Here is a 16,972-nt window from a genome sequence, read left to right as displayed (position 1 = left end):
GAGATGTTGGGGACTGGGGAATTGCAAGTTCTGGAGGAGTTGGAGGGCGTGGGTGGTGTCGCAGATGTAGGTAGGGAGTTCCTGGGCTTAGGGGGAGAAAATGGAGCCCAGATAGGTGGAGATAAGTTCGGTGGGGCAGGAACAGGCAAAGACAATGTTTGTTTGTGCACCACCTCAATTTTGATTTGTTCAGCACCAGTTTTGTTTGCCTCACCATTGGCGGCATGTCTTCAGTTGTCTCCGCATAAGCTACGGGATTCTCTTCTGAGCACCCCTGTCTCGCCTCTTCACTGCTTCAAACTTAACTGTTTGACCATTATGGGTCCCGTGACCTAACACCCCTTTACATGGCTTGGTGTCAGATCTTGTCGGCATGGACCTATGTAGTTTTTTTGCAACAGTGTAAAAGGTTCTGTATAAATGGAAGGTGGATTGATTTTAAGTCACAGATCTCTGTTTGTTTTTTCCAGTTAAAATCAAGTGAAAGTGATGCCACTTTGGCAAGTATTGACAGCATTGAGTGGGAGAGCGTGCAGGTGCTACAGGTATCTGGATCCGGAGCAACTACTTTGACCTTTGAGAGCAGCAAAGACAATATGATATCTGACTCAAACTCATCAAATCGCATGTCTTTATCCACTACTGACTCCTCAGCAGTTTTATCAACCAGTCAGTTAAGTTTCATGGCAACAGATACTGCCTCAGAAGATGCAGTTAAACGTAGCAGTTCCATTGATGCTTCTTCCACACAGCAGTCTTCCTCTGACCCTTCCACTAGGACACCCAAGACTGAACAGCAATTCAGCACTTCCCAGTCTGAGCACGGTCCATTGTTGACGGTGATGTCCACTGCATCAGCAGAAGAACAGCATTCTTTTGTGTCCAGTGTTGCCTCTGACTCTGCCGCAAAGCTATCGCCTCCCAATGCAGCAGAGTCAGTGGCCACTGTATCAGTATCACAGCTCCCTGACTCGAGTACAGCTGAACAACAAATGTCGACATCAGCGGTGGAGGTAGTTAAAGCAGGTAATTCAACATAAAGTTATTCACTAAGGCATTATAAAGAGTTAGATCCAGTTTATTCGGAAATTTAGGAAGAAAGAGCTTGCAAAGTGAGATTAGTAGTAACATTTATGTATTGGCTAATGAGTAAACTCTTTATTGACTCCCGTGTAACTGAACACCAGTTTAGTTATTTACAGCCTCCTCAAGAAGCTATCTTAACACAGGGTGTATTTTTGCGAAATTACCGTGCCTTCTGCGATAGTATCCCTAGAATGCCTACACTGTAGAAGCAGGCCATTTGGCCCATCAAGCCCACACCAACCCTCTGAAGAACATCCCACCCAGACCTACTCCTACCAGATCCCCGTAACCCTGCACATCCCTGGACGCCACGGGCAATTCGGCATGGCCAATCCACCTGCACGTTTTTGCACTGTGTGAAGAAACTGGAGTACCTGGAGGAAAATCAGGCAAATATGGGAGAACGTGCCAACTCTGAGGCTGGAATTGGCCCACGGTCCCTGACACTGAGAGACAGTAGTGCTAACCAGTGAGCCACCGTACCATCCTAGTGTTAGTGTTAAAGACTATAGAACCAAGAAGTTAAGACGAGATCGAGTTCTTACGCTCAGGCGAAATATTGGAATAGGCTGGGGGTGCAGAACTGGGGAGAGCAGGAGAGTGCAGAATGAGTGCAGTCTTGACTTTGCGGAAACCAGAAGTTGCTTTAGGAACTTTTTTTTATTTTCAGGGCCAGAGCCTGCTGTAGATGCAGTTCACACCAGTGGATTAAAAACCTCTTTCAAGCGACACACTGCTGCCAAAGAGCCCCTGCACAGCCAAGACCAGGTTTTTGCTGAATGCTCACAGGAGAGAATTCTCGGACTGCTGGCTGCAATGCTTCCTCCTGTAAAAACTGTAAGAGCCGCCGGCTGTTTTATACAGAACCATTTTCCTATGTTTAACAATCGAATAAACAGGCTTCAAATGTACGATAGAAGGGTCTCTATTTTGGCTCCTTACTATAACTGAGCTGCGTGAGAGTTTACATTCAATGGATTTGGTGTTCAGATGTTTCCCCAAGGTTTTATTTCAAGTTAGTATTTATTTTCGGAACTCGAAGTTGAAAACATACCAAATGAAAGATCCGTTCAGCCCTTTCTTGTCTCACCTCAGGAAGCCAGCTTTTGACCCATTGCAACATTGAACTGTTCTTTAAATGCTGGCAAGGTTTTCACCTGTACTTCATTTGGAAGTTCATTGCATGTATAGTTCAGCCTCCTAAAAAATGATTCCCAATTTTGCCTTTCAGCTGATTCTGCCTAGTTGTCCCCATGCCATTTTCTTCAGATTATTTAATGGGATGTACTTGCAGCTGGTAAAGCTGTACATATGCTGCCCATCTGTCTGGAGAAGGTGATGGTGAGCTGCTGCCTTAAACCACTGCAGTCCATGTGTCGCACACATGTCCACAGTGCTGTTAGAGAATGAATTTCATGTGTTTGACCCCATGGCAATGTCTCAGCTTAATTTCGTTTTCCAGATTCCCCTTTTTCATTTCTTTCAACTTCTTGTGTGCCTCTTTGGGATCACCACAAAGCCACCACCTTGCCAGGCTAAAAAGAAACCCAAGTTTTGCAAACAATTCAATCCTTTTGACATTTAGAAATGCACAGTTGTGTTCTCAGTGGCTGTTTTGATAATTACCACTGGGCATTCTAAATCCATGTACAGACTTGTGATGTTATCCTCAATCCCACAGGATTCAACTATGTGCCTACCAAATTTGAGGCAAGTACTGAAGCTGCTGTTTCGAGTGGCAATGCAGAACCCTGGGCAATTGATTGAGACCTATCACTTGACACTGGGGTTACTTGGGCAGCTGCTGTTGAGAATCTCCCCAGCAGAAGCTGATGCAGCAGTAAAGGATGTCCTTTTTGCGTCATGGACGTTACTTAGCACAGCAGAAGGCAAGCTGAAGCACCCAGGATGGATGACTACGCAGGTTTTGTTTAGTCTCGGAGCAGTGTGCTTGGACTGGTAATGTTTATTATTTTGTATGTTTGTAGGGGGGGGGGGGTGATGATTTAAAGCTTAACAATAATTTCTAACACAGTTTGGTGAAAAATTAATAAAATGTGGTCTTTCCCCCTAATTCCTATTTGAGATTTTCCCCAGTGTCACCGCCAATCTCTCTGTTGATATTACAGAAACACAATCTGCTCATTTTTCGTGTTTGTGGGATTGTGCCATGTGGAAGTTTACTGCTGTGTTTTCAACAATACAGCACAGTCAGAGAGTCATACAGCGTGGAAACAGACCCTTCAGCCCATCCTCTCCATGCTGACCATAATCCCAAACAAAAGTTGTCCCACCTGCCTACACTTGGCCCATGCCGTTCCAAATTTTTTTATTCATGTACTTATTCAAATATACTTTAAACGTTGTAACTGTACCCACATCCACCTCTTTCTCTGGAATTTGATTCCACATACAAACCACACACCCCTTTTTTTAAAAAAAAGAGTTGCCCTTCATGTCTTCTTTTTTAATCTTTCTCCCCTCACTTTAAAAATATGCCCCCCAGTCTTGAAATCCCCAACCCTCGGAAAAAGACACGTGCCATTTATCTTATCTATATCTATAAAGCATAGGTCGACAGATTTTGGAAAAGTGTGGACGCAGTAGGGTTGTTGTAATGGGTGACTTTAACTTTCCTAATATTGATTGGAACCTCCTTCGAGCAGAAGATTTGAATGGAGCTGTTTTTGTAAGGTGTGTTCAGGAGGGTTTCCTAACGCAGTACGTTGACAGGCCGACGAGGGGAGAGGCCATTCTAGACTTGGTGCTCGGAAACGAGCCGGGGCAGGTATCAGATCTTGTGGTGGGAGAGCATTTTGGTGATAGTGACCATAACACTCTCTCATTCTACATAGCTATGGAGAAGGAGAGGATTAGGCAGAATGGGAGGATATTTAATTGGGGAAGAGGAAACTATGATGCGATTAGACACGAGTTAGGAAGCATGGACTGGGAGCAGTTGTTCCATGGTAAGGGAACTATAGACATGTGGAGATGGTTTAAGGAACAGTTGTTGGGAGTGATGAGTAAATATGTCCCTCTGAGACAGGCAAGACGGGGTAAGATAAAGGAACCTTGGATGACGAGAGCGGTGGAGCTTCTAGTGAAAAGGAAGAAGGTAGCTTACATAAGGTGGAGGAAGCTAGGGTCAAGTTCAGCTAGAGAGGATTACATGCAGGCAAGGAAGGAGCTCAAAAATGGTCTGAGGAGAGCCAGGAGGGGGCACGAGAAAGGCTTGGCAGAAGGAATCCGGGAAAACACAAAGGCATTTTACACTTACGTGAGGAATAAGAGAATGGTCAAAGAAAGAGTAGGGCCGATCAGGGATAGCATAGGGAACTTGTGTGTGGAGCCTGAGGAGGTAGGGGAAGCCCTAAATGAGTTTTTTGCTTCTGTCTTTACGAAAGAAACGACCTGTGTAGTGAATGAAACCTTTGAAGAGCAGGTGTGCATGCTGGAATGGATAGAGATAGAGGAAGCTGATGTACTGAAAATTTTGTCAAACATTAAGATTGACAAGTCGCCAGGCCCGGATCAGATTTGTCCTCGGCTGCTTTGGGAAGCGAGAAATGCAATTGCTTTGCCACTTGCGAAGATCTTTGCATCCTCGCTCTCCACTGGAGTCGTACCTGAGGACTGGAGAGAGGCAAATGTAATTCCTCTCTTCAAGAAAGGAAATAGGGAAATCCCCGGCAATTTTAGACCGGTAAGTCTCACGTCTGTCGTCTGCAAGGTGTTAGAAAGGATTCTGAGGGATAAGATTTATGACCATCTGGAAGAGCATGGCTTGATCAAATACAGTCAACACGGCTTTGTGAGGGGTAGGTCATGCCTTACAAACCTTATCGAGTTTTTTGAGGATGTGACTAGTAAGGTTGATGAGGGTCAAGCTGTGGATGTGGTGTATATGGACTTCAGTAAGGCATTTGATAAGGTTCCCCATGGAAGGCTCATTCAGAAGGTCAGGAGGAATGGGATACAGGGGAACTTAGCTGCTTGGATACAGAATTGGCTGGCCAACAGAAGACAGCGAGTGGTAGTAGAAGGAAAATATTCTGCCTGGAAGTCAGTGGTGAGTGGGGTTCCACAGGGCTCTGTCCTTGGGCCTCTACTGTTTGTAATTTTTATTAATGACTTGGACGAGGGAATTGAAGGATGGGTCAGCAAGTTTGCAGACGACACAAAGGTCGGAGGTGTCGTTGACAGTGTAGAGGGCTGTTGTAGGCTGCAGCGGGACATTGACAGGATGCAGAGATGGGCTGAGAGGTGGCAGATGGAGTTCAACCTGGATAAATGCGAGGTGATGCATTTTGGAAGGTCGAATTTGAAAGCTGAGTACAGGATTAAGGATAGGATTCTTGGCAGCGTGGAGGAACAGAGGGATCTTGGTGTGCAGATACATAGATCCCTTAAAATGGCCACCCAAGTGGACAGGGTTGTTAAGAAAGCATATGGTGTTTTGGCTTTCATTTACAGGGGGATTGAGTTTAAGAGTCGTGAGATCTTGTTGCAGCTCTATAAAACTTTGGTTAGACCGCACTTGGAATACTGCGTCCAGTTCTGGGCGCCCTATTATAGGAAAGATGTGGATGCTTTGGAGAGGGTTCAGAGGAGGTTTACCAGGATGCTGCCTGGACTGGAGGGCTTATCTTATGAAGAGAGGTTGACTGAGCTCGGTCTCTTTTCATTGGAGAAAAGGAGGAGGAGAGGGGACCTAATTGAGGTATACAAGATAATGAGAGGCATAGATAGAGTCGATAGCCAGAGACTATTTCCCAGGGCAGAAATGGCTAGCACGAGGGGTCATAGTTTTAAGCTGGTTGGTGGAAAGTATAGAGGGGATGTCAGAGGCAGGTTCTTTACGCAGAGAGTTGTGAGAGCATGGAATGCGTTGCCAGCAGCAGTTGTGGAAGCAAGGTCATTGGGGTCATTTAAGAGACTGCTGGACATGCATATGGTCACAGAAATTTGAGGGTGCATCCATGAGGATCAATGGTCGGCACAACATTGTGGGCTGAAGGGCCTGTTCTGTGCTGTACTGTTCTATGTTCTATGTTCTATGTTCTATATCCGTCATTTTATGAACCTCTATAAGGTTGTGAAAGACATTACCTAAATGCATTTTATTTATTTTTACTTGATGTAAATTTCATTTACAAAATGCCTTATTTGTATTCTGTGAATGAAGAAGTGCCCCATCACTGTGCCTTTCTCTTGATTGAAGCAGGATTAGCCTGGACTGGGCATCTTCAGTGGCAGACATCCTCAGAGAGCTGAACTCTAGTCCACAATGGCAGCAGGTGATTGCTGCCTTCACACAGCGGTGCATTCAGGAGCTGCCATTCTACCTGAAACGCACCAACATTTTCACCCTGTTGGTTCTGGTCGGATTTCCAGAGGTAAAAACAAATCATTTCGATGTGTTCAAGTGTAATGAATGGCATTGGAGTAAATAAAAGGAACACTGGATTGAGTGAATGACATTTGAACAGAACAGATAATCCAGTAGGATTACTGTATGTCAGATTGTTCTTGGGAATAGCACAGGCCTAGATAAATATGTTCCAAACAGTTTCAGGATATTTGGCCAATGTATGTCCTGATGGATGTTATAAGCTAGTCAATATTGAGTAATACTTACGAAGGTGGATGAAATCTGGAATTATCATAGTTTTTTAAACTTGTAAGATTCTAATTTTCAGTTCATGCAACATTGCTATCATTCCGACTTCATATATTTTAAATACTCTGTTTAAAGCTTTTCAACTTGTTACTTTCTGGTGTTTTATATTCAATAACAGCAAACAGTCTGGTTGTGAAGTAATAGAATCATAGTAGCCTTAAAATGTGGAAGCTTGCTATTCGGCTCATCAAGTCTGCACTGACCCTCCAAAGAGCATCCTGTAACCCTGCTTTTCCCATGGCCAATCCACCTTACCTGCATGTCTTTGAACTGTGGGAGGAAACCGGAGCACCCAGAGGAAACCCATGCAAACTCCATACTCGAGGTTGCAATCAAACCTTGGTCCCTAGTGCTGTGAAGCAGTGGTGCTAACCACTGAGTCACTGTGCTGCCTGGTGTTAGATCAGTCTTGTGTTCTAAATTTGAAAGTCGAACTGCGTAAACTGATTAACAGCTTGCTGGCTACCCCTGCCTCTTACCCTAACCTGCTCATCAGTTTTGTTTAATCGAAGCTATTCAAACGGAATGACAGAGACCATCATTTGGATGCATGCTATCTCATCTGTTCCAAATTCTTGCTCAGGTACCTTTTAGGTGAATGTGGAAGCTGGTACTTTGTGTTGGATGCAAGTCATGAACAGAAGACCCTTCCATGTCTGTTGAATTGTTCTGCCAGCGAAACAAAATTCCACTGTTTGTTAAAAGGGTCAAATTAATTGTGTACTAGCACTATTTGTGATTTATTCCCTGTTGTTGATTTTAAAATCCAAATTCCTGTTTTTGCACAGGTACTGTGCAGGGGCACTCATACTGTTTACATAGACAATGCAAACGAGTCACACGATGTTATTGTTCTGAAGCATTTTACGGAGAAGATTCAAGCAGTGGTAATCGACACCAAGACTCGAAAGCGTAAAACAGGTAACTGCTTACAAGAGTACCCCATTTACTGAACTACCCGCCGATGCCAAATAAATGCTTACTCTTGAGATCCAACTCGTACAACACAAGCAGTTGGTTGGGTCTTGAGCATCCTCAAGGTGAGCAAGGCAAAACCCAATCAGTGTTTTAATGCACATCCTAGGAGTCAGCTACAAAACAGTTATTGATAGAGGCCCGATGCACAGATCCACATCTTGTCCTTTGTTCGGCGTGTTGGGATCATGAATCTACGAAAGGTCCAGGAAGGGGAGCTGTGTAACTGCAGTGATTGATCTAAACGGCTTAATTTGACAAGTAGAGCAATACCAATTGCAAAATGTTCATGAATTTCCCTTTCAGTTTTGGCACAGGGAAGAGAGACTGCTACCTTGCTTTCAACTCTGGTTCTCAAATGAAGTTGGACAGGATTTTCAGAGAGTATTTTGAATCCCTGTAGAATTCAATCTGCTGCAAACAGCTCACCACAAAAGCTTTTTTTTTTGACAAAATGTAAGCAGTCCACCCTTATGAGACAAAGAGAAAATATGGCGTTGTTCTTTAAAATATGGTGTTAAGGTTGCGTCATGATGAAAAGAAAATAATCTATTTACAAAGATATGATTAGAATACCCTGAGCCTTAAGACTGACCACAGTTAAGGCATGAGAGCAAAACTGAACTCAACTAAAGGCCAATAGAAATGGACACAGGAATTGCATTTAAAATTGTCACTGTTAGGAGTGTTGCATGGAGGATTTCAACTATGACAACTTGCATTTGTATCATTGAATCCTGTATCACAGGAGGAGGACATCAAGTCCATTTGCTTCTCCAATAATATTCAAAGGAAAAATAAGACTTGCATGCAAGTACAGGCTGTTCAGCCCTTTGAGCCTGTTCCATCATTTAGTAAGGCCATGGCTGATCAATTTTTGTTCTCAGCTCAACATTGCTGTCTGTATCTCATGACTTGCCTGTCCATCAGTCTTCCTCCTTTACTCTTTCTGAATGTTTGCCGCCAACCTTTTATTCAGTTCCATTTTGAATTCATACCTACCCCACACAACTGCTTGTCCTATAGAAGAGTTGTTTCTGTATCTGTATGGTCAGTAACAAAGATGCAAAGATTTCTGGTGAGTGGCAAAAGAAATTTTGTTCACATTACTTGATTTTTCTTTGTTTTAGTTTACTTTACCTGAACACTTTATTAGTTTAAACACCTCTCGCTAATTTCTTAACCTTCCCTGTTCTAAGGAAAAATACACAGCATTTCCAGACTGTCCATAATTATGGAACTGACATGCCATGTTCATTTGAATCATTCTGGTCAACCTTTTCTTTAGAAAAATCTCACGTCTTTCTTAAATTGTGCTGTTAGAGCGCTGGATGAGATGCTGTTGTAGCTGGGCCAATTCTGTTCTGGAACCCTCTTCAAAATTGCAGCACTTAACTTGTGTGTAAAGTCTCATACATCTGGCTAAAATTTTATTTTCTGTCTTTTTTTGTGTGGAGTTTCAACAGTCATGAATTTGGCCGATCCCATCCGTCTACCTTCCTCTCACTTTAGCAAGCTTGCACGTTTTATCTGCCAATTTTAAAATTGTCAAGTTCGAATCATTGTTCTGCCTTAGGAACAGCAAAGGCTCCAGTACTGAACACCATTGCGCACGTCTCTGCAGAACAAAAAACACATTCTTCATCACTACTTCCTGTTCTCTGTTCAGTTTAAAAAAAAACTGCGTCCATACTGCTACTTCCCTTCATCCCATGAGCTGCAATGTTTGCTACAAGCCTATCACATTGTATTGGATACATTTTGAATGTTTATATAAACATCCCTAGGCACTTCACAGAAATACTATTGTACAGAATTTCACACTGAACCACTCTGGAGATATTAGGACAGAAAAGCTCAGTTAAAGAGAATTTTTTTTTAACAGTGTCTTTCAGAAAGTGAGAGTGATGGGTGGGGTTTTAGTGAGGGAGATTTCAGGTCTGAATGTCTGGTTGCTGTAAAAAGACTGTCCCTGCTGCAGTGATTAAAATCAGGAATGCACAAGAGGGCATAATTAGCAGAGTTCAAATGTTTGTGTCTGCTCCTTATGAAACTAAATTCATTTTTAGGCTATGACAATGTAAATTCAAAGTAGGATTGGTTATTGTAGGATTATAACTTTTATAGTTTTATGGCATCATTCACTAGTTCATTTAAACTTTTCTGTCTAGATAGTCTTCATAATGCGACACCTGCGATGAAAGCTTAAGCTCCAGTTCAGAATATAAGAACCAGGAGCAGTAATAGGCCATCTGGCCCCTCGAGCCTGCCCCACCATTTAATAAGATCATGGCTGATCTTTTTGAGACTCAGCTCCACTTACCTGCCCACTCACCATAACTCTGAATTCCTTTACTTTTCAAAAATTTATCTAGCCTTGCCTTAAAAACATTCAGCTTCACTGGGCCGGGAATTCCACAGATTCACAACCCTTTGGGTGAAGAAGTTCTTCCCGACTTCAGTCCTACATCTGCTTCCCTTTATTTTGAGGCAATGCCCTCTAGTCCTAGTTTCACCTGCTCGCGGAAACAACCTTCCTGCCTCCATCTTATCCATTCCCTTCATAATCTTATATGTTTCTTTAAGATCTCCCCTCATTCTTCTGAATTCCATTGAGTATAATCCCAGTCTACTCAGTCCCTCCTCATAATCCAACCCTGTCAACTCTGGAATCAACCGAGTGAATCTCCTCTGCACCCTATCCAGTGCTAGTACATCCCTTCTCAAGTAAGGAGACCAAAACTGCACACAGTACTCCAGGTGTGGCCTCACCAGGACCCTATACAGCTACAGCATAGCCTCCCTGTTTTTAAACTCCATCCCTCTAGCAATGACAGACAAAATTCCATTTGCCTTTTTAGTTACCTGCTGCACCTGCAATCCTACTTTTAGCGATTCATGCACGAGGACGCCCAAATCCCTCTGCATAGCACTGTGCTGCAATTTTTTACCGTTTAAAACATAGTCCGTTTTCCTGTTATTCCCACCAAAATGGGTGACCTCACACTTATCAACAATCGACTCCATCTGCCAGACCTTTGCCCACTCACTTAGACTATCTATAACCCTCTGCAGACTTTCATTGTCATCCGCGCACTTTGCTCTACCACTCATCTGAGTGCCATCTACAAATTTTGAAACACCACACTGGGTCCCCAACTCCAAATCATCTGTGTAAATTGTAAACAATTGCAGTCCCAACACTGATCCCTGAGGCACACCACCAGCCACTGACCGCCAACCAGAAAAACACCCATTTACTCCTACTCTTTGCTTTCTGCTGGTCAACCAATCCTCTATCTATGCTAATATATTACCTGTAATACCATGGAACTTTATCTTATGTAGCAGCCTTTGTTGTGGTACCTTGTCAAATGCCTTCTGGAAATCCAGAAACACCACATCCACAGGTTCCCCATTGTCCACTGTACAAGTAATGTCCTCAAAGAATTCCACCCAATTAGTTAAACATGACCTACCCTTCATGAACCCATGCTGGATGTTTCCAATGGGACAATTTATATCCAGATGTCTTGCTATTTCTTCCTTAATGATAGATTCAAGCATTTTTCCCACGACCGAAGTTAATCTAAGTGGCCTATAGTTACCTGCTTTTTGTCTACTTCCTTTTTTAAACAGTGGCGTCACATTGGCCGTTTTCCAATCTGTGGGAACTAGTCCACAGTCCAGTGAATTTTGGTAAATAATTACTGGCGCATTTGCTATTTTCCCCCAGTCACCTCTTTTTTAGTACCCTGGGATGCATTTCATCAGGGTCAGGAGACTTGTCTACCTTTAGCCCCGTTAGCTTGCCCAGCACTGCCTCCTTAGTGATAATGGTAGTTTGTAGGTCCTCGCCTGCCATAACATTTTTGCCATTAGTTTTCAGCATATTATTTGTGTGTTCCACCGTGAAGACCGACACAAAGTAATTGTTTAATGTTTCGGCTGTTTCCTCATTCCCAGTTATAAAATTGGCCTTCTCATTCACTTAAGGACCACTCTCTTACGATTTACATATTTATAGCAATATTTGCTACCCGTTTTTATATTCTGAGCTTGTTTATTCTCATAATCTATCTTGCTTTTCTTTATAACCTTTTTTGTGGCTTTCTCTTGGCCTTTAAAGATTTCCCTGTCTACTAGTTTCCCACTACTCTTTGCTTTTTTGTATGTGTTTTCTTTCAACCTGATATTTTCCTTTATTTCCTTAGACATCCATGGCTGGCTCTCTTTTCCTACAGCTCTTCGTTATCACTGGAATGTACTTCTGCTGATCACTGTGAAAAATTAATGTGTTTCTTGATGATTCTGTCTTTTAGTTCTTGAGCATCCTGATGTTTATATTTGAGTTTCTGTTGTTTTGTTTCCAAAGATTTCCTGTGATCATCAGATTGACTATGTGGGGTCACTTTTATACTGCCTGGATGCTTTTCTTCCTTTTTATAACTTGAATATTTTGATTAAGCATATAAGCCAGTAAAGAGGTTTTTTCAGCACTAATCTCTTGAGTTAACTCACAGTTGCATTTTTCAACACTGGTTGTTTTTAAATATCTCTCTGAAATTCTCAGAATGCGTCAGCTCTGAGTGATGGTCCAGCTGGAGCACTGATGTTGATCTGCCTTTTGGGTGGTTTGTTATTAATTTTCACGCAAATTCCAGAATCTGGTTCTTTGTTTAATTTTTTCCATGGTTGCCCTGTGTTGGTGGCCTTTACAATTTATTCTGCCTGGGCCCTTGTTTAAGGGCGACATGGTGCCTCACAGCGCCAGGGACCTGGGTTCAATTCCAGCCTCGGGCAACTATCTGTGTGGAGATTTCACATTCTCCCTGTGCCCGTGGGTTTCCTCCTGCCCTGGAAGACTCCCAACGACCCAGATATCTGAAGCCCTCCCTCCTACAGCAGTTCTTTAGCGATGAACTATCTTCTCATTCCTAGCTTTGCTGGCATTTGGTTCAGGGCGTAATTTTGAAATTACAGCTCTAGAGGCCCTGCTTTTTGACTTATGACTTAACTCCATGAACATCCTATGCGGGACCTCGTCCCTCTTCGTGTCTATTTCATCAGTATTAATGAGTACCACCACCACCTCCGACTGCTTGCCGTCCCTCTTGAGAAGGTGCCCTGCCCACTTAAAGACATCCTTACTCCTGACACCAGAGATGCAACACTCCATCCTTGTTTGCAGCCACAGAACTGCCTATTTATGCTCCTGACTACGGAGTCCCCCACTACCAGTACTCAGTTGTAAGAACCACCTGTGGTGCCACTGTAATAGGTCATTCCAAATTCTCCCCCCGGCCCCCCTCCAATGCATCATTAATCTGCAAAAGGTACTGGGGGTGGGGAAGTGGATTTGTCTAGGAGTGTTTCTTGAAGCAGTATGTAAATTGTAAAACTAAGGAAGGGGTCATATTAGACCTGGCATTGGGGAATGAGTCCAGCCAGGTAATTGAAGTTTCATTGGGGGAGCATTTGGGAACAGTGACCATAATTCTGTAAGTTTTAAGATACTAGTGGATAAGGACACCAGAGCCTTTGAATTAAAGCACTAAATTGGGGGAAGGCTAACTATGATAATATTAGGCAGAAACTGGGGAATGTGGATTGGGGGCAGGTAATTGAGGTTAAATTCACATTTGACGTGTGGGAATCTTACAAGCCATTGTATAGAGTTGAGTGCCTCTGTATTCCTATGAAAATGAATGGTAAGGATGGCAAGATTTGGGAACCTTGGATAAGAAGTAGTTGCGAGCTTCATCAAAAAGAAAGAAGAGGCTTACATAAGGTTCAGGCACGTGGCGACAGAGCCCTTGAATAATATAAAGAAGGCAGGAAGTAACTTCAACAGGGAGTTCGGAGGGCTGAAAGGAGTCATGAAATTTCTTTGGCAAAAAGGATTAAGGAAAATTCCAAGGCACTTTATTTGTAAATAAGGAGCAAGAGTCTCGCTGAGGAAAAGATAGGTCCACCCTAGGACAAAGGAGGGAATTTGAGTGGAGCTGGAGGAAGTGGGTGAGGTCCTTAGCAAATACTTGGCATTGGTATTCACAAAGGAGAAGGACCTGGTGCATTGTGGGTCTAGAGAGGGATGTGTTGGTATTCCAGGGCATGTCAGTATTAAACAAAGTGGTGTTTGAAAAGCATTAAAGTAGACAAGTGCCCTGGACCTGATGGGATCTATCCCTGAATACTGAGGGAGGAAATTGGTGCTTTCTTGTATGAAACACAAAATCTTTGCACCTAGTTAGTCACAGGAGAGGTCCCAGAAGACTGGAGAATAGTCTATTTTGTTCCTTTATTCAAAAGGGGCAACAAGGCTTATCTGGGAAATTACAGACTAGTGAGCCTTAAATCAGTAGTAGGGAAGTTATTGGAGAAAATTCTTGGGGACAGGATTTTCTCACATCTAGAAAAGAATGGACTTACTAGGGATAGGCAGCATGGCTTTGTGCAGCAGGAGGTCTTGTCTGTCAAATTTGATATAGTATTTTGAGGAAGTGACAGATGATTGGTTAGTGTAGGGCAGTGCATGTTGTCTCCATGGACTTTAGTGAGGCTTTCGTCAAGATGGCCATGGCAGGCTGATACAGAAAATGAAGTTACATGGGATTTGTGGTGAGCTAATAAGATGGATGCAGAACTGCCTCGGTCATAGAAGACAGAAAATAGCAGTGGAAGGGTATTTTTCTAACTGGAGTTCTGTGACCAATGGTGGTCTGCAGGGATCTTGTTTGTAATATATATAACTGATCTGGATGTGAGTTTGCTCGCTGAGCTGGAAGGTTAGTTTTCAGACGTTTCTGGACATAACACCAGCGCTTCGTCGGAGGCTCACTGATAATGTTACCTAGAATGGTGACGAAACGTCTGAAAACTAACCTTCCAGCTCAGCGAGCAAACTCACATCCAGAACCTCAACCTGAGCTACAAATCTTCTCAAAACTCGATATATAACTGATGTTGAGGAGAACATTGGTGGTCTCATTAGTAAGTTTGCGGGTGGTACAAAGATTGGAGGAGCTGTGGATAATGAAGTTTGCCGGAGGATACAGCAGGGTATAGATAGGCTGGAGACTTGGGTGGAGAAATGGCAGATGGAGTTTAATCCACATCAATGCGAGTTGATGTAGTTTTGAAGATCTAATGCAGGAGGGAATTATACAGTAAATGGCAGAACCCTTAAAGATATTAGTATACAGAGGGATCTTGGCATACAGGCCCACAGTTCTGTGAAAGTGGCAGCATTAGTGGATAAAGTGGTCCTGAAGGCATATCGAGTCTTGCCAACATCAATCAGGGCATGGAGCATAAAAATTGGTATGTCATGTTGCAGCTGCACAGAACTTTGGTTAGGCCACATTTGGGATATTGCATTTGGTTCTGATTGGCCCACTACCAGAAGGATGTGGGGGCGTCAGAGAGGATATAGAAAAGGTTTGCCAGAATGTTACCTCATTTGGAGGGTCTTGGCTGTGAGTGAGATGGAACAAACTTGGTCTGTTTTCAGTTGAACTCGGAAGCTGAGGGGTGACCTGATGGAAGTTTGGAAAATTGAGAGGCCTGGATAGATTGGATGGTCAGAGTTTGGTCCCAATGTATAAATGTCAGTTTCTAAAGGACACAAGTTTATGGTAAAAATTGGGAGTAGATTTAAAGGAGATTTGAGGGCAGGATTTTCACACACGGTGGTAAGTACCTGGCATGCACTGTCAGAGTAGGTGGTATACAACAGCAATATTTACAAGGCATCTTGACTGAAGAATAGGCAGGGAATAGAGGGAATATGGATCAAGTCGAAGCCAAAGGTTTTTAGTTTAGAAAAGTGTCATGTGTTAGCACAGACTTGGTGGGCCGAAGGGCCTGTTCCGGTGCTGTACTAATCTTTGTTCTTTTGTTAATCCATTTCACTTTCACCTGTTTTGATTTTCCATCTTCCACTGGTGACCTGTGCAGTGTGTCTCACTTTCTAACTTGGTAAAATTCTTCACCGTTTGGCGAACACACCCTTGTACTTTTCTTGTACTTGAACTTTCCCTTTCCCTGTCTACACATTTGTAGCAGCTATCTTTAAGGTGCTGCTTTTCTGACTGTTTGGTGGAACTCACTTTATTTGGCTTGTGTATTTTAAGGAGCCTGAATCAATGCCAAACATCATTTCTGGTCCAATCTTAAGGTTTCCTTGTAATGTTGACATAATGCTGTTTTTCATCAACCCTGGATCATGTATTCTGTGATGAGAGATCTGGTTAATACTGCATATTTATGAATCTGACACTGTCTTTAAAGTAGGCATTTAGCTGTCTGAAGATTCTTTGGAACCTCTTACAATAAACACATACCCCTCAAATGTCATACTTATAAGGAAAACAAACTGGCTGATTACTTTTTCTACCTTACCTTCATCTGCTTTTTCCTTTGGTGAAACAGTTCATATAACTCACCTATTTCTGCAAATAATACTCAAGTTGATCATTTCTTGGCCCTTCACTATTTCTTTTATTCTTTCCATTGTTTAAAAGCATTCCACTTTTTTGTAGTCTTTGCTAGCTATGTTTCCCACAGGAGACAATCAATGTCTGTTCACTTCCAATATTATATACCTCTGTCAATTTCATCCTGTTTTTTTCAGAATGTGTGCCCCGCACTATTTACAGCTCTAAAAGCAGCATCATGTGCTACTCATTGGGATTCATCTTTCTATTCATTATTTGGTTAACTGTCTTTGAGGCTGTAACCGACCCAGATTCAGAGCAAGATTTTTTTCCTCTGGATACCCTCCTGAGATGATAACATCTGCCAATGGATTAATTTATCTTTCATCAGTGTTTGTTCTGCCAGTCTTGCTCGGGTGTAGTTTTTCATTTCACATGTTCTACTGGAACCTAAAGTAATTTGTTGTGCTATGAAACAAACAGCAACCTGAGGGGCATCACAAGGTGGTTGTGAAGAGGGGTCACAATTTTAAAAATCAGGTGTCGCCCATTTAAAAGACTTTTTCCCCCCTAAGGCTCAGGAGTCCTTTGGAATGCTTTCCCTCCAAAGTTGGTGCAGACAGAACCTTTGAATATTTGTAATGCAGAGTTAGCTTGTTGGTAACGAAGTACGTGTAGGGCTTATCAGAGGTAAGTGGGAAGTGTATGTAAAGAATTTGAAATAAGCTGAATGAAACAAATAGTTGAAAACCAGAGAACATAAAAGGATGGGGTGTAGTGATTGGGATGT

The 16,972-nt window shown here is 42.7% G+C and overlaps 1 protein-coding gene across 3 annotated transcripts in view; it reads left to right on the top strand.

The window, feature by feature from the left end:
- Window positions 1–16,972, top strand: part of zzef1 (zinc finger, ZZ-type with EF hand domain 1) — a 255,470-nt gene that overhangs the window by 153,766 nt on the left and 84,732 nt on the right. For 2 of the 3 annotated variants that reach the window (XM_048556965.2, XM_048556963.2), the window contains exons 39-43: window positions 471–1,026; window positions 1,757–1,923; window positions 2,768–3,045; window positions 6,311–6,485; window positions 7,558–7,690. In XM_048556965.2, the coding sequence (XP_048412922.1) occupies window positions 471–1,026; window positions 1,757–1,923; window positions 2,768–3,045; window positions 6,311–6,485; window positions 7,558–7,690 (1,309 nt within the window). The remainder of the gene's footprint in view (window positions 1–470; window positions 1,027–1,756; window positions 1,924–2,767; window positions 3,046–6,310; window positions 6,486–7,557; window positions 7,691–16,972) is intronic. The other variant, XM_048556964.2, reaches the window with a different exon arrangement.

The sequence above is a fragment of the Stegostoma tigrinum genome, chromosome 27, assembly GCF_030684315.1.
Source record: "Stegostoma tigrinum isolate sSteTig4 chromosome 27, sSteTig4.hap1, whole genome shotgun sequence".
Lineage (NCBI taxonomy): Eukaryota > Metazoa > Chordata > Chondrichthyes > Orectolobiformes > Stegostomatidae > Stegostoma > Stegostoma tigrinum.
Note: the sequence above shows the minus strand (reverse complement) of the source record. Positions and strands in the feature narration are given on the sequence as shown.